General features: G+C 42.5%; 1 protein-coding gene across 2 annotated transcripts in view; it reads left to right on the top strand.

Annotated features, from left to right (window-relative positions):
• The window catches only part of UTP15 (UTP15 small subunit processome component), a 360,659-nt gene extending 345,809 nt beyond the window's left edge, over positions 1-14,850 (top strand). For both annotated transcript variants that reach the window (XM_085632333.1, XM_085632332.1), the window contains exon 14: positions 14,178-14,850. In XM_085632333.1, coding sequence (XP_085488459.1) covers positions 14,178-14,413 — 236 coding nt within the window. In that variant the 3' untranslated portion in view covers positions 14,414-14,850. The remainder of the gene's footprint in view (positions 1-14,177) is intronic.
• Positions 14,851-19,054: the final 4,204 nt, after the last annotated feature.

Raw genomic sequence — 19,054 nt, 5'->3', positions numbered from 1 at the left:
CTTTACATCGACTCCCACACAGGTTACCAGAGGCGTCCCGCAGGGCTCATGTTTGAGTCCCACCTTATTTAACATCTATGTGACGCCTCTGGCTAAACTGATGAGAGACCTGGGGTTTAACCCTTTTTCCTATGCAGACGATACCCAGCTCCTCCTCACCTTTGATAAAACGAGATCCGACACACATACCATCTTCTCTCAGGGCATGATGGCTATTGCCGCCTGGATGAAAACCAACTATCTCCAGTTAAACTCTGAGAAGTCTGAGATCCTATTATTCGGAGGTGCAGACATCTGTTGGACACCTAGATGGTGGCCTGAGGAGCTGGGTAAACCCCCTGCTCCTAAAGAGGTAGTCAAAAACTTAGGCATTAAGCTTGATAAAAAACTCACGATGCAAACCCACGTTAACACCATTGTAGGGTCTTGCTATCACATCCTAAGTTTACTTAGAAGAGTTTTTCCATTGCTTCCTATTTCCACCAGGAAGACTTTAATTCAAGCATTACTCATGAGCAAGATAGATTATTGCAATGCTCTTCTTTTCTCTGCTCATGCCGCCTCTTTGGACAAATTGCAGGTTGTTCAGAACACGGCTGCTCGCCTAGTTACTGACTCACCAGCCAGGACTCCTTCACAGCCCCTTTTGCGGGAATTACATTGGCTATCAATTAGGAAAAGAGTGCATTTCAAAATTGGTTGCATGATTTTTAAGGCTATAAATGAACTTAGCCCTCACTATCTTGTTAAGAAATTGGTAATGTATCACCCTATATCCTCCCTCAGATCGGGTTCGCAGAAACTGCTCTCTGTTCCTAGAGTTAAGAAAGCTCGTTCAGGTGGCAAGGCTTTCTCATATCTGGCTCCTATTTTCTGGAACAGTCTTCCCCTCTTCCTTCGTATGGAAATGCCTCTCTCCCACTTTAGGAAACTAATGAAGACTCATCTTTTCTAGCTTCCTGACTAGTTCGCTGTTGCTAGCGCAGAGATACCCCCAGGGGTGATTCAGCGCGATATAAAATTATAAAATCAAATCAAATCAAACACTCTCTGCCAGCTCGAGTGTTCATGCAACTCATAGGGATGATGGCCTCTTGCATAGTCATAGTGCCTCATGCAATACTCCAGATGCGTCCTCTCCAAGAGTGCTTAGCACGCCAATGGAACCAGGCTCAGTTAACAGATCTGGTGTTGGTAGACTGTCGTACTCATCGCTCTCTGCAGTGGTGGACCGCCAAGAACCTTTCCAAAGGGCGACCGTTCCTAGAGCCGGTTCCTCAAATAGTTATGACAAGGGACGCATCGCTCTCCGGCTGAGGAGCTCACCTACTACATCACACCTTGTACAAAAGTAACTGCACATCAACCACCTAGAGTTACTAGCCATATTCCTAGCCTTAAAAGCATTTCAAACACAAATATCAGGCAAAACTGTCTTAGTCTGCACGGACAACATGACAGCTAATGTTCCCTCTAATTTCTTTCCTTTGTGTGCGGCAGTGGAGGGTCTCTGTGCGCTGCAACCATGGCTATGTGCACCAGGAACCAGACCGCACGTGTGCGCGGCGCCAAATGTCACTCAAAACGTTTACTTTAAAAAGTGATTAGATGGTGCATTTTCACACATACGGTGCCACAATAAGGGTCTTAAGGGCAGTTTCCAAATTGTATAAACACGCCGTGACATGAATTGGTTACACAGGCAAGTACACTTCAAGTTTAGAAAAGCACAAGACTTCAACAGTGGTACCATCATAAGATTTTAATAAATATTCCTAACTGGAGCACTGTTCATTGGGTGGGGAAATGTTGAGAGCCTATACAATATCACATATAAACAATAAGGGAGACATGTCAAGTGGCATCACTAGAGGGGGGACAGGGTTGCTTCTCACGGCGATCTTTGCCATTTTTCCAGTGCTGATAAACTCTATCTAGGTCAACTTTCCCATTCAGGAGGTAGGCCCTTGTCCTCATCAGCATATCCAGATGCTTCTGCTCTAGTCTATTCCTCAATTTACTCTTGATAGTATTCATGAGGCTGAATCCCCATTCACAATCTGCACTAGATGCTTGAAACGTTGCGCAGACATCAACAAGCTGAGACACCACACTGTACTGAGCAGCATTGCGTACAGTGAAATTCACCATGTCTTGAAAGGTGGTAAATAACCCACCCTTTATATGTTCTGCCACCACATATTTATAGTCTCTGTATTGTCAAACAACATCTTCTGGTGTTTCGCAATCACCCAGGACCAAGACATTTTTATACTTTTCTACAAGTCGTTGTATATTCTCAGTCCCAAAATCAAAATGTGATTGTATTGCTATTGCCTGGATTTCAAAACTTGCCCATTCTTTCAGCTCATCTTCAGGGAACCTTTTTTGCATGTGCTCACAAAGAAGGGAAACTCTTGCCTTTCCTTATACAACACCATCAGATCTCTTACATTGCTGCTCCAGAAGACAGTGTCCCCTAAATACTGTTGCTTAACTTGGCCAATCTTTGGTCTTGCATACTGTACAGCTTCAACAACCGTCAAAGAATGTTTTTGTAATAGTTTGCACAAAGATGCAAATTCACCCAGAATGTCATTAAGTACTGCAAGTGAAATATGGTAGTTGGAGTTTGATAGCTTTTTGAAACAATATTTAGCAACTGGATCATAATTCGCAACTTTCTCATGCTCAAAGTACTTAAGAACAGCCTCGTAATTACGAATTAGTGCACCGACAGCAAAATGCCTTTAAAGCCACCGTACTTCATTCAGTGGTCGAAAAGAGACCACTTCACATTCAGTGACCGATGCAATTTCATCCAGCTTGGACTTCCTTGCAGGAGATCTGGAGAACATAGTGTAGACAGTCCTCAATAATGTCTCCATCTCTTTAACCATTGGAACCCTCTTCAGGCATCATCAACTCTTAAATCTTCTTGATGGGCGACACAATGCTGCTCAACTAGATGAGGTATGGATTGTTTAAGGCGAGTAGCAACACCATTATTCTTACCCAGCATCACAGACGCACCATTGGATGTGAACATGACAATTTTCATAAGGTCCAGTTCATTGGCAGTGTAGAATTTTTTCACAGCAGTAGTGATAGCCTCAGCATTACAACTAGTCAGCTTCACTATGCCCCCAAACTGTGTTATGTGCTCTGTTGATGTTACAGATCGGAAGTACAGGATGAGCATTTTTGTAACAGAAATATCTTTGCTCTCATCAATTATCAATGTGTGATCTAAAGCGTGCCGAAGTTCTGCCATAGCTTCACAGTGTATCACGCTATTGATGGCCTCAAGGAACTCACATTATTATTATTTTTTTAAAGCAATTGGTCCTTCAAACATACATTAGCGTAAGAACAATGAATATAGACCGTTAAAAGTGAAGTGGCGGCACCGATAGTTAGTAGATCTGGGCGTCGCAGCGATTCAGCTCGTCCTGATCTTCTTAACAAATCGGCTACCCTTGTGATCGGCAAGAGGCTCAATACTGACGCGGACGCCCAGATCTACTAACGATCGGCGCCGCCACTTCACTTTTAACGGTACCGACTCGCTTATGTGCCTCTATCCTCGGGTGCACCACTAGCAGTCCCCAACCCCGGACAGCCCTTCGTCCTCCCCGCGCACTTGAAATCCCGGCAGGGTGCTCTCAGGCTTGTCATTGTTTAGTCCTGATGATGATCTATGTATCTTGTGATAGATCGAAACGTCGTCGACTTGTAGAACAGTATGCACGTTAAACACAAATGTTAAAAGTTGTGCATCACTGTTTAGTTTCTAAAAAGCTTGCCCCTATTATCTGGATCGGCGTTAAGCTTGGTGGTTTCGACTGAAAAATGTCTAAATACTTGTGATTGGCTCTAAATGTTTTGTCTGTCGAAGGATACAGGACTGTGTCCCACTCTATTATGCTCTGTGTTATTCCTATTTATCACGGCTAAATATTAAATCTATATGTCCGACTGGACATTTTCACTTAATATAGTACCGATTCTGGTCTATATTCATTGTTCTTACACTAATGTATGTTTGAAGGACCAATTGTTTTTCAAAAAAGTACGTACCCAAGGTCCTTCTTACCTTACGGGTTCCCTGGTTTATAATTAACACTCAAGGAACTCTAAGGCATAGTTCTTGCTCCTCCAGCTGTCTGGTATCTTGACATACAAAGCTAGGTGGTCATGGATGTCTTGTACAGATAACATTGAAGTATTCATCTTGACTGCCAGCAACACGTTGTTGATGAGAATCTTTATCTCTTCAGGCATAGATCTTTGGCGTTCAACTACTTCCATTCTATTTGCTTTGTCAGTGGCAGTTTCTGTCATCATTGCGCGCACTCCATAACCAAACCTGGCAGCAGCACTTCTGTTTCTCACTATCACCATGGCAGACTTGTGTACTTTGCTAAGTAGATGGCGTTTCATGTAATCCAGTTTCCAGCCATCACTCCATTTCTTCCCTGTGGAAAAGTCCCCAACAATCTTGGCTTCGGCACATGCTTTGCAAATCAAGCCCACGACTGGACTGTATGGAAAAAGTTCCCCGAGTTGCACGCAAAACTTGCTTCGTGATTTCTGCGTCTCCGCCTCCACAATTTGTTTCATCCACTCTAACTTGAATACAAGGCAACATTTCTTCCTTTGTGGCGAAGCACTGCACTCTCCCAAAGTTACAGCTGTGCGCTTGAACATTTCCGTGCCCGCCGGTTTGAACCTGCTGTTCGACAAAGCCTGCAAAAGAAGGGAATATGGCTTACATTGACGCCTAGCTCATGAATGCAATCTGTTATACTACAATGTACAAGATGCACCACAGTTTAACTCTACCAAACAATTACCTCTTCTGCTTGACCTCACGTACGCCTGTTTAAATGTATGGGGTTCTGGCTGCGAAAGCTGCAACAGAAGAAAACATGGGTAAGTATATTATACAACAATGTTCAAGATGCACCACAGTTCAACTCTACCAAAGAATTACCTCTTCTGCTTGTACTCGCGTACGCCCGTTTAAATGTATGGGGTTCTGGCTGCGAAACCTGCAACAGAAGACAACATGGGTAAGTATATTATACTACAATGTACAAGATGCACCACAGTTTAACTCTTTCAAACTTTTACCTCTTCTGCTTGTACTCACGTACGCCCGTTTAAATGTGTGGGGTTCTGGCTGCGAAATCCTGCAACAGAAGATGCACTACTTTAACTCTACCAAACAATTACCTCTTTGTTCTGCCTGTACTCCTGTCTGCCTGTGCAATTGTATTCATAGTACGGTCTCACGAACCTGCAAAAGAAAAGGGGTGCAGATTATGAATCTATTTACCCAGCAACCCCCAACCCAACGAGGAATGTAAACAGAATTACCTTGTCTTTGTGGGTACTCGCACCTGACCACTCCTATCGAAATACCTTACAGACTGGAAACCAGCAATTGAAGACAAGATAGTCAGCAAACGCTTGAAGAATTGCTAATTATGAATGGGACCGGTCTAGAGACCCCAATAGGAACAAGCATTGGCATAGCCAATAGGTCTCGCTTTTGGGACCTTATAAGTATTTAGTTATGCAGCACAATATCCTTTGTGCAACAACATCAACTGTTGCATGGCTAAGCACTTATAAGGTCCCAAAGGCGAGAACTATTTGCTATGCCAATGCTTGTTCTCTTTCTAGAGGAGAACAGTGTTTTCTCCAACACTCGCTGAGTGAACATACCTGATACATTCCAAGCCAGGGGATAGTGTCCCGACTGGCTCAGAAAAGGGACCCATCCAATCTAATGGTCCAGATGAAAGCCATCGACCTGTATGGGCGCAGGTAGGCTGAAACATGTTGACCTTATAAGTATGTTGATGTGAGACACCTTATATTTCCCTAGACATCTCCTCTCTTTTTAAACCTTATACCTGCCTATGTTTTAAGAAATTCCTGTTGCATTGCGACAGGAGGTGATTTTAGATCACTACCTACTTGTTACGAATACCCTACTGTCGTTTTGCTTTGAGAAATGCCCTCCTGGTAGAGGGAAGACCCAATGATGATGCTACCAGTTACTAGTATATCAGTGGGGAACAAGCTATTGCCCGAAAGTAGCTGTTCAGGGAACCAAAATGTATTTTTCAAAAAGACACCTGTGCAAACTACCTGGTCCCACCCTTTTTGATACTTGACAAAATAGATTACCCATGTCTTGGAGAACAGCCGGTGCAACTAGGATTGCCTGATAGAAGGGCAAACTACTTGAGTGGGCAGAAGCCGAAAGCACAGAATGGAAGGAGGAGCGAGTTACATAACAGGATGCAATTATTTACTCAAGAAACTTACGGGAGACGATGACAACTCGCCGCTCTGAGTAGTAGGTAAGGCCCTAAATCAGACATAACACACCAAAAAAAAACACAACACGACAAGACACACTTCACAGACAACCAACATAAAAAAAGATGCACAGGGCTTCACCGAACTTGAACTAGATGTACTCGCAAGTTATAATGTCATTCTGGGGATTGGAGCCAAAACAGGAAATCGTGAGAAATCGAAAGATGGAAACCCCAGAAAAGTTGGGCCATTGGTGGGGGCGGCAATATATAAGAAAAGCATTCATCAAATGTCTCAATGACTGCAAGTTGACATCAAATTCATCATTAAAGTTACAAGGAAAAAGCAAAACGTTTATGATTACTGTATGCTTGTTTTCACATAAACATTTCTAGGCATTGGTACAGGTGCAATTTTTAGGGTGATTCATCCGTTGGGGAATTCTTAGGGAAGTATGGAAATGTCAAACAGGTCTTTGTGTCCCCCTTTCACAGCAAAGTAAGTTTATCTATCATCCTAATAGTTTTTTTTGGCGGGGAATACAACGCTACACCCTACCTAATGTAGCCTCAGAGCACTACTAACAGATGACATCCGTATAAATCAGCAATTATAATGAATAGTCGATAGTGAAGTTGTAAAATTCTTGAGAATCTGAAGCGCCACGAGTGTAGTTGCTGGTTTTTAGGCATCCAAACAATCCAAGCCTTAGTAAACACAAATGGCCACCTGCATGGAAGTGAACAATGGGTTTCACAAAAAAACTGGGTTTTTATGAGTTTCAGTTAGTAATTTTCGAGTCAAAGATGCACTGGGAGTGAGCTCCCATGGGATGATCCTGGTGTTTATGTGTAGGGTCCTGCCACCAAACGTCTTGAGGTGGTATGACTGAATTGAGAGAAGGATTCTAGTTAGATGATCTGGAAGAAACAGCTTCCACAATTACTTAAGGGACCTGCCCTGTAGAACCTTATGGACAAGTCAGTGTTCTGAAAATTGCTCTGTCTCCTATAGGGGATGCGGGGGGGGGCAGAGCCGAGGGCTTGGAGTGTTAGAGCGGGCATGTGATTGTAGCAATTTGTTCCGAATAAGATCATGTCAACGTTGTTTTGAAACCAGTGGAATTTGGTGACTGATTTAATGGACAGGACAATATACAAGCTATTGCAGTTGTCAAATGCAAGAGAGACAATTGATGGGCGGAATGCTGGACAATGCAAACCTTCACCCCCAGTCACAATGATCTGGGTTTAATCCATCATTGCAGTAGTCAAGACAGGAGATCACAACAGGGAAAAAAAAAAAAAAAACTACAACTATACCTGACATTTGCAAAGGACAGGCCGAAGGTGAATAAAAGAGTGGATGGAAATGAGGAAGACAGAAAAAGATGACCACAGTACATATTCCTCAACTCACCATTCCTCTCCCGTCCCCTAGTCACCCACAAACAATAGTATTTCACCCACTCTGGGCATAATTCTAAGAGGTCCACCATAAACGGTGCTCGCATTGCCTGGGCAAACTCTTTCACCCTCAGGTTGAGCATGATGACATGTCTGCCCAAGGTGAGAGTAACCCACCAGCATACTTAAGAGCCTGCACCACATTGTGACAGCCTTTATGCCACTAACGTGTGGGCTACAAAAATGAAATAAGGAGCTCCGGCGTGGCTTGCAGAAGTGAAGTCGAAGCCAGGTCAACTTGCCTGAAGGACCAGTGCGACCACACGGGGAAGAAGGGGAAAAAAAAGTGTGGTGGCACTGGGCCCTCAGTCATCCCTCTTAGTGTACTACGCCATCTTTAATCAAAGCAAACCCAAAATTCCAAGCAAAGCTCTGTGCATGTAGTAGATTGCTTTGGCAGGGTCAGGTGGTGCACAAGGCTGACGGTTGTGTGGCAGGCCCAGGCAGTGGAAGCAGGAACTGCAGTGAAACGGGGAGATGGGACCCACAATGTGTGTACTGTCCTGTACGAGGGCAGTTGCCGAAGAAACATGCACCCACGTTTTAAATGGTCTTGCCTTTTTCTTCAGCAAAATTCCCCTTAGAAGAGTGGTGGACCACTATGCAATACAATCCTACTCTGCCATTAGCGAGACCAGTAAATTATAAGTACTGCATTGCACCTTTGTGTAACGCTTAATACCCCAAAATGTATTTGAATTTGAGACATAATTTCGACATCATCTTTTGAAAGAAATAAAGGAAGATTAAAGAGGGGGGACTGGGTTATGCCATGTAGTCGTAATTTCTTCATGATTTTCAGCACAACTTTTTTATGCAGCAGGCTGTGTTTTTGGCTTTGGCACAGCGTACAGAGTCATCCTTCTATTTTGGAGAAGATGTGGCTAATACCTGAGAATAGGTAAATTCCAGATGGCCAAGTAGGGAAAGAATTAGCAGCAACCCTGTAAATAATGTAATGTGTTGTGAAATGCATGTTTCGCAGCTGCTGATGGAGTTGCTAAGGGATACGAAGTTAGTGGAGGCAAGGCTGGTCAAACCTCATTCATTTACATCCTGTTGCTCAGATCTCAAAGGGGCGTGGCATAAGAACATGTAAGCTAAAAACGTGCTTAGCATAGTGTGCCTGCCACCTGACGAGTATTTTGCTGCTTCTGTCATTTCATCCTGAATATTTAACACGACAAGCGGCACATTAAGTAGGATGAAAAAACTGGGGAGTCTCGCAAAGGGGCGTGGCCAATGTAATCAAGGCCATGGCTTAAAACATGTAAGCTAAAAATCTGTGCATAGCATAGTGTGCTACCCCACTTCTATTTGGCTGTTTCTGTTATTACAACAAGTAACATCATACGTACAACAAGTCAGGACTATTGGCTTTGTCAACGGTTGTTGGCTGCGTAAGATAAATAAGCAGCAACTATGGCTTGTATAAAATATTGAAAAAGCTTCCACTTAAAGCCCTGGTGACACCACGACAAAAGAGAAAGGAAAACCATAGAAAAAAATGTACTCTTTAAAGGATTTCCCTTCCCCTACCAGGCTCACCTGGCATGACGTAATGCCGTAACTTGTCCGCTAGTGAGAAGTGAGCAGACGTGCACATCAATGTGCCTGCCGGAAAAAAACGGACCACCTGTGTCAGGGCACGAAACAGAGCCCAATAGAGCCCCGTTTCGAGGCCCCTTTTAAAAAACTGCAGGTGCTCAGCACCGGTGAGACCCGTCCCACTTAAAGCCCTGACAACAGGTAACATTACATCAACAACAAGCCAGGACTATTGGCTTTGCCAATGTATGTTAACTGCATAAGATAAATAAGCAACACCTATGGCTCCCCTGCATAGAATATTGAAAATGCTTCAGTTCTGAAATGATGAGGCTGTGAAAGAACTATAGCGAGTCTGTTTGAAGTTACATCAAAGGCAGGGAAGGGTTGAACCGCTGCCGAGTAAAGATTTTTTTTCCCACCCTGAATGGGAAGGGAAAATATAGAGAGCCCGATAAGGACCCGTCTCAACGGCTGTTTTTAAGAACTGCCGGTGCTGAGCACCGACAGGACCCGGCCCACTTAAAGTTCCGAGCCAGAGTATGTTTACTGCTGTTCGAACAATGCGCCTTTTCTCAGATAGATGTGAAGACAATTATGATCAATTATGTGAATGGCTACTGAGATCTAGGTGAACCTGAGTGACGGTTCCCTCCATCTATGACATTGTGGAGGGAGGGCTGCTACTGAGTAAGAGAAGTCTGATGTGATGTTACAGTTGGAGATGCGAGCAGAACTATGGTGTAGCTTACTTCTACAAGGCCACAATCGTCCCCGCACCACGCTTTACTAACAAAAGAGTAGAGCCAGTTTAAAAACACAGTGTGTACCAAAGTACACCCTTTGTTTTGAAACTGGCTCTACTCTTTTGTTAGTAAAGCGTTTTGCGGGGACGATTGTGGCCTTTTGTTTAAGTATTGATGTTAATCAGAGCCCCTTCACGGGCTGTGGTGGACATCAATACTTAAACAAAAGGCCACAATCTGCCCTGTGCTTTGCAGCCACACGCCCACAAGCCCACAATCCCCCTTACCTGCACTCCGTCACGACTCCTCCGGCACGCACACCGCATTTAAAACTGCATGCTTTTTGCGCCGCTCGCTTCTTTAAAGCGGCGCCGCGACTCTCTCTCGCGACGTCCTGGCTGTGTGCGCGCTCCACACACGGCAGTGCGCGCTGACGTCAGGAGAGGTGCATGCGCGCGCCTTAAAGGGAACGGTGATGACAGCCATGTACTACTTACAAAAACAAGACGGGACACACTCTCTGCAGCTCTCTCAGCTAGCACAGACCGTATGGAGGTGGGCTATACCTCAGAACATTTTTCTCCTAGCCCAACATGTCCCAGGAGTCCAGAACACCATAGCCGATCTGTTGAGCCGTCAAAGACAACAGATCCACGAGTGGGAACTTCATCCACAAGTTCTTCAACCGTTTTTTCAAATGTGGGGGCAACCACAGGTAGACCGCTTCGCCACCCACGAAAACGCCAAATGCCCAAGCTTCGCCTCCAGATATCCACACCCATTGTCCAAAGGCAATGCGATATGGATGAACTGGTCAGGCAGATTTGCGTATGCTTTTCCGCCTCTCCCACTCATTCCACTAGTGGTGTGCAAACTACAGCAACAAACCTTAACTCTCATCCTAATTGCTCCAACTTGGGCCAAACAACCGTGGTACACCACACTGCTGGCCTCTCCGTAGTTCCGCACCACAAGTTACACCTCTCTCCACGCCTCTTAACCCAGAACCGTGGAGAGATCAGACACCCAGACCAGCTCAACCTTGCGATCAGGCTCCTGAGGTCCTAGAATTCAGTTACCTTAACCTTCCCCCTGACTGTATGAACATCATTAAAGAAGCTAGACGGCCTACCACTAGAGTATGCTATGCAGCCAAGTGGAAACATTTTGTAATATATTGTCATAATAACAACACCAATCCCCTAGATGTGTCTATCCAACACATCATCTGCTATTTACTACACCTCCAAAGATGCAACTTAGCCTACACGTCTATTGGACTGCATCTTGCTGCCAAAATAGACCACATCTGTCACTTTTCAGAGTACCTGCCACAAAAGCCTAATGGAGGTCTTCAAAAGAATAATTCCCCCCCAGATTACCATCCTCACCTGTGTGGAATTTAAACATCGTTCTCACAAGACTAATGGGTCCTCCATTTGAACCTCTACATAAATGTGAGCTACAATTCTTAACATGGAAAGTTGCTTTCCTAGTAGCCATTACTTCTTTACGAAGAGTTAGCGAACTACAAGCACTAACCATTCAGGAACCCTTTCTGCAGATGCATCACAATACGGTTGTTCTCCAAACTAATCCTAAATTCCTTCCTAAAGTCATTTCTCCATTCCACCTCAATCAATCGGTGGAGCTGCCCGTATTCGTCTCGCAGCCACAAACAGTTGCAGAAAGAGCTCTTCATACCTTAGATGTCAAAAGAGCATTGCTTTACTAGATCGAGATAACACAACCCTTTCGTAAGACCAAACAACTTTTTGTGTCTTTCTCACCACCACACAATGGAAACCCCATATCAAAATCTGGGATAGCTAGGTGGATTGTCAAATGCATACAAATTTGCTACCACAAAGCAAAACTTACATTATCTGTTCCTCCTAAAGCCCCCACTCTACACGAAAGATAGGGGCTTCAATGGCATTTTTAGGGCACATTCCCTTAGATGATAACTGCAGAGCAGCTACATGGTCTACACCGCACACATTCACAAAACAACATTGTGTGGATGTGCAAACTAAACAACAGGCTAGTGTGGGCCAGGCTGTACTCAAAACACTATTTCAAACTACTGCAACAGATACTGGTGGTCGCCGCTAGGAGGGGATACTGCTATACAATCTATGCATAGTGTGTAATCTGCAGCTCATATGCCTCGAACGGAATATGCTACTTACCAGTATGCATCTGTTCTTGGCATATAGAGCTGCAGATCTACACAAGCCCACCCGCCTCCCCGGCTACCTTTATCTGTTCCAGTATTATCTTATTTAGATACAGCATACATGGGCATCTTTCCTGTTTCTTACAAAGCTCCATCATTTCCCTACTGGCGAAAAACAATCTGAGTATAGAGCCGATGCCCATGCGCACTATGATCCAAAGGAGGAGTCACCTATCTCGTGACTTCCAAAGACTTTCCAGGACAAAAACAAGTGCAAACATCCAGACCCAACACAAGATGGCGATCTATGCATAGTGTGTAGATCTGCAGATCTACATGCCAAGAACAGATGCATACTGGTAAGTAGCATATTCCTTTCTGTATTCACTGCCCTGTGTTCTTCCTTCACAAAACAGCGACAAGTATGCTTGTCCTTGTAATTATGATTTTTTTTTTAAGGAAATATATGTTTTTTTACAACTGTTGCAATTAGTGACCACTTGCTAAATGTTAGTGTCTGTGACGGATAGTCAGGCCTTTGAGAGTTAACATCCTTTATTAATGTATCTTTGAGGTTATGCATATTATCCACTTCAGTGTTGGTTTTTTTTTTTTGTTACTTTGTTTGTACATTTTTAGTTACTAGTATGATGTGATAATACAATGATGCATACAATTTTGGAGGTGAATTTGATGTAATATTGACAAACTCTATTCACTGTGGCTAAAGCCAGAAATAAGTTGGTGGGGGTAGAGTCACTGAATTAGTGGGGACTGTTGATAGTGTGATAAGAGCTTTCTCGACTGCTATCCCAGGGCATAACAATACCATCTAGGGATTATGCACATCCCACTACGGACTGGTGACTGAAGCACAGTGAGCTAGATTTAATTTTGCATAGACCCTTTTTACCCCTTAGTCACCAGCTAAGATGTTGGGTGTGGGCACTGTCCGCAAGTCCTTGGCCGAAATGTTGAGTGATACAAGTAATCCCTCTGATTAACTTGCTTCCTTAAAATAGGATATAGTGGTCCACTGTGGCAACACTATAGAGTATGTTAGATGTTGAGGTGTACAATATACAAGTGGGCCTTCTACATGTCCCCAAAAATCTGAAAACCTCTGTTCTTCTCCCTCTGCCTACCGACCCAATCCCATCTCACACCTCCCCTCTTACTTCCCACATCTGTGTTAACTATACCTACTCTCCTGTACTTTTCTTCATGCCCTAACTCTCGTAATCCTACTCCCTTCTTACCTTCTTTCTTTCTATTTCTCCTTTCTCTCTTAAACTTTTACACCAGTTCTTATAGATTTCACCGCCCGCCTCATCCTTCTGCTTTATCCTTCTCTATTTTTCATTTCTTTTACATCCCTTGCCACTCTGCTCCAAATCCCTTTTGTCTGCTTTACTCTCATAACTTGCTTTTCAGTCTTCCTCCAGCCCATATCTGTGTCTTACTTTTTCTTTCTTTCAACACTACAATGACTTCCCTGCAACCCCTTTTCTCTCTTTATCTGTCCGTATTCTATCAGTACTTTTTGCTCATTGCCACCTAGGGGTAATTCGTTTTCTATAGTTCTTAGTTTCTAGAGTTTTCCTGTTCTCTTTTAGTAGCTCTTTTCATCTCCATTGTTGTTTAATTATAAAGTGCACTGACACCTACTTGGGTAGAGTTGTGCAATCTAAAAACCTAGAATAAATATATTTCTCTAGAAATCTTTTGTCTTAGAGATTAAATGCAAAAATAATCTTTTATGCAGACACATGCCCTCAGCTTGACACATAGGCGTTTATTCTAACAGATTAAACAAATAGTAAAATGCCACTTGCTGAAGTATGAAAAGAAAATGAAAATTAATATGTTCTATTTATTTTTTTTGTTTTCCTCTACTCTTAGATATTTACCACCCAGTTGTTGGGCAGTCTTCGGTCATCGATAAACAGTTTGTGAGACTCCAAGATCTAGTAGAGAAAGAAATAAATTATCAAGAAGAACTACTAGAGGTTTTGGGAATGATGGATACACTGTTTGCATCCATGACAAGGAAAAAAGAGACTTCTGTGGCACTGCCTGACTCTAGTAACAATTCCATAGCTGCTCTAGCAGTGCAGCAGACTCCTATGGATACTTGATTCTTCATCAGACTCCTTATTTGAACAATTGTTAACTTGGGCTCCTTCGAAGAACTACTTTTCTGAAACTGCTCCATCACAACTTTTGTCTGGACAGACCTCTTCTCTAGGAAATGATGTGAAATAAGACTTTTACTCATTAGTCATGGCAAGATGAAACTTGAGGCAAAAAAATATTTCCCAGCATATATGGATCATCGGTACCAAAAAAAGATTTAAAGGTTTTATGCAAAAGTTAATTTTTTTCCGAACTTTTAAAAGCATTTCTGGCAAATCTGGTACATTTTCATCTATGATCAATATGAATTAACTGTTTGAAAACACAATTTTATACGAACATTCAATAGCTTCAACTGCCCTGTAGCAGTTGTTGTTACAGCAGGCATTTTTACTTGTCCATTTGTGAAAGGTGGTTGATAAAGACAGAGGATTTACTAGATGGTTGTCTGTTGTTGCTTGCTGAAGTTTTATCTCCCAAACAAAAGAGAGAAAAGGAAGCTTATGTTTTCCATGATGCTTCCACAAAAATGTTGTTTGTCACCGAGATGATACAGGTAATTATGTTATGTGTAGTAGTTATTGATAATTGTTATTGATTTGACAACTAACTACAAAAAGAGGGTAATGACCTAAATTTCCAAATGACACTAGTCCCTTTCTCTCATGAAATATCTTGAAGACTAGGTGAAATGTTTAATTAAGTCCGCTGTTATGTGGTCATCATTTATTTTAAAACTTTCATGGTGTCCTTCTCAAGGTCCTAATTTATTACGCAGGTCTATGCGGACCTTTGATTTTACATGTGAAATACATTTCTTTCGTTGGAGAGGTGGTGGGGATACTAACTGTACACGACGCTTCAGAAAAACCACACAACACTTGTGTCTATTCAGATCAATTCTGGTGTACAGTTCTGTTTTATCTTTCCAGGGTATTTTCCCTCGGGAATGTCTTCCATTTTATGAGGTATTCAGTGTAGGAAACAAGTACAATGGGTGAGCCTTACACATGTATAAATTGGTTTTGAGGTGTTTCGATAGAGAATGTGTGTATATATAGAGCGGGAGATACTGCCAGATCCCAGCCCCTTGATGTTTCTTTCTGCCCAAAGTTACCAGACCTATGAACCAGCCTTTTTGTTTAGGTATTTATTGCTAGGTTACTCAGAAAACTTTAGTGGAGCCTATTTAGGCTGAAGTGCATCTGTTTAATGGAATATGTATAATGCTGATTCTAAGTCTCTAAATCTGATATCTGGAATCAAGCTATCCTGGCTGAAGAGGGGTGAAACCCCGAAACCGGTCCTTGGATGCTTGTTTCCAGTCCAGGGAAAACCTGCCTTGGCAGTTCGGGCTGGACTGTTCCCATGAGGTACAGGGTCAAGACTGATTTGCATATGGCTGGGTTCAAACTGGAATGGCATGGTGAGCAAAAAAACCGATGGATTTAGGCCCAGATCTCTGTACTGGGGTGAATGTACGACATTGTTCTGCATTCTGTCCTTCAACTGTTTTTGCTCTAAATCTGATAGCCACGTGTGTGAGGTGTAATCATCCTGTACACTTAAGTGTGTACCATTCTTTACCCTGGACTCAATCGATCAATCTCCTAATTCGATCCATTTAAAATATAGATCATCAAAGTGCAAAGACTTAGACCAATTAAACGGATCTCAGGTTAATGCCATAAATACAATCACAGGCTAAAGTGCTTCAAAGGCCCTATAAAGTTAATAGAGCAGGAAAAAAACAGAATTCCTATTAGGTCCAAAGACCAGTTAACATAATAATAGCTATCCCATAAAATCACCAATAAAAATAAAAATGAATGAATAAGAAGTTAACAACATAATTCCTCCATCGTATAAGTTCTTTGGGAGACGGACCATTTTATACAGCACAGCTACTTTCCTAATCACCCTTCATAGAAACTAAGGCTATCAGATGTTTGCCTCCTTAAACAAGCCAATAAAAATGTAGCTATCGGGAAACATATAAAGGGATCAGCAACTTTCTTTAGAAAATATAATGCAGGTTAACATTGCCTAAATTTAAATCTTTTTGAAATTGGAAGGATAAATATAAGTTGCTCCTCCCTATAAAAGCCACAGAATAAAACTGTATAAGGATCAGACTGCTCTGAGCTATTATCACATGGACAAAGTGACAGGTCAGAACGGCTAAACTTCCTAGCAGGGGGAGTAAATTCAAACGAAATCTCAGCAAAATGTATGTATGCTGTGAATTTCCAATACTCTCCAAATATGAATAATCCCCCTCTAAAATTGGCAGGGACAACTGGTGTAGCATCACTGTTTGTTTTGCACAGTCAAGTTCCTGGTGATCATAGGCCGCCTCAGATAGCAATATGGTCTTTGATTTTTTTTCTTCGAGATCTTTAGGCATGAAGTTAGTGAATAATTCCGCTAGCCCTAGTGCGGTCAAGGTTGATCTCACATACTGCAGCCAGGTGATTTTATGTGTATTATCCAACTCTAGGCAATTCTTTATGAATGTCTGCGTTAGATTTACTGTATGCCTGTGCCATAAAGAGTGCCATAGGAGGATCGGGGCAACCTTAAGGCTATCTGGCTCATAAGGTAATCCCTGTTCAAGGTGGGAGATATAATTTGAGCAAGAACTAGGAAGGGAAACAAGTTTCTTATAAAATCTATCCTCAAGATTTTGGAGATGAATTACCAAAGCCGTACCCACACACCTTCCCCATAAGATACCGCAGCTAGTTTCTTTGCTAGATAGATCTTTATTGTTATGAGATTTTGAACCCAGCTTTTTGGCAAAAGCCAGAATAGCTGCCATACTCCTCTCCCTCACTAGGGCCCTGTTGTTCACCATATTTAACAGGGGCTGTTTTTTGTCAAACTGAACCCCGAGGTATGGGAAGGAGTCTACAACCTCTAATCTCCATGAGCCTATCTTAAAATACAGTGTTCTTTTTGACACAGGTATCCCTGTTATCAGAACAAAAGACTTAGTTTTGTTAACCCTCAATTCCATCGAGTACATAAGAGGCATAAGCCATTATTAAAAGTTGGAGGGCCACCCCCTTTCTAACAACTAATACCACATCATCAGTATATGCCAGTATCGGTACAGTTAAGGTATCAAAAACAAGGGCATCATGAGTTGCCCCTGAAAGAGCTGCTTTGACATCATTTGTATAGAACAAAAATAGAATTGTAGCAAGGACACTCCCCTGCCTGACTCCCCTTTGAATCTTAAATGAGCGGGTACACTCCCTGTTTTTACCATATCTAACACAGGGAGACGAATTGGAATACATTTGGCGAATAAAGTTGATTATTGCTGTGTCAACCCCCATCATCTCCATTATATCCCAGAGTTTGGGATGGCTCAAACAGCCGAATGCTGCTGTTAAATCCATAAACGCCACAAAAATCTGTCCGGGCTTAGCTCTAGTATATTTATCAATGGTCAGGGTTAGATTGAGGCACTGGTCTATTGTACCGCTGCCTTTTTGAAAGCCACACTGAGCCTGTATCAGGATGTTCTTCTCCCTTGCCCACTCTTCCAACCTGTGAGCGCCCCATAAGCTGTGCTGTAGTATCCAGCAATGAGATGGATCTATAATTCTGTAGGTTATCTTTGTCATCCTTTTTGTATATTGGTACAACAATGCTAGTTTTTCACGAATCTCGTGGGTGGTTTTTGATATTGCATTAAAAACATTTGTTCGTAGTGGGGCCCACAGATCTTCAAGTTCTAGAAAGAGATCGATAGGGACCCCAACTGGACTCTGGACCTTTCCACTGTTACACTCGCCCAACCCACTTTTGACCTCCTGTACAGAAAATATTAAATTCTCCTTCGAGGTTAACTCTGGGTTGAAAACATCAATCTCAGTGATTTCATTTAAGCCAAAAATCTACTCAAAGTGAACTACCCATACATCTTCACTAACATGGGAATCTAAAGTAGGATCCGTGGAAGTTTTAAAAAAGGGACGTTGATCATCTTCCAGAAATCAGTACTGTTTTTGGTGATTGTTGCTTTCTCTAGGTTTTCCCAGGCTTATTCTCGCTGGGCACTTTACCTTGCCTTCCTTGCCACCGAATATGCCTTTCAAAGTGACTTGATCTGGTCCCTATCTCTTTGTTGTTCTTTAAGGGCCCTGTGCAAGATTATTAAAGATTTTGAACAAGTGTAATCGAACCAAAGGATCGCCGGTGGTTTTAGTCAGGATTTAGAACAGGTCAGAGTCAGTTTCACTTCCTCAACTAAGTTCTCAAAAGGTATAGGCAGTAGATGAGGAGTGCTCTCAGGTTCCAAGCATTTTAAAATCGGCTCCATGTTCTTTTTTTGTAAACTTCATTTATGATTTTACATCATTACATAGTAAAAAAACATCATATTCTCAGCAGGTACAGCATGACATCATCTAGCAATCTTAGTCGGTTTTCAATATATGTCTCGTAGGCACAGAAATACAGTCAAGCAAACATCCATGGTACAGGATAACCAAGAATACGAGCAAACCTTCCCGCTCAAACCGCCTGGGGCTGTAACGGGCACAGAATCCACAGTGACACTTCCCATTTTCACTAGAGAACAATGAGACCCTTTTTGGCTATTATCTATTCTATCACGCCCAGCCGGGTAG

This window comes from Triturus cristatus, chromosome 2_1, assembly GCF_964204655.1.
Source record: "Triturus cristatus chromosome 2_1, aTriCri1.1, whole genome shotgun sequence".
Taxonomy (NCBI): Eukaryota; Metazoa; Chordata; class Amphibia; order Caudata; family Salamandridae; genus Triturus; species Triturus cristatus.
The sequence above is the reverse complement of the archived record's forward strand: the minus strand, read 5'-3'. Positions and strand labels throughout refer to the sequence as shown.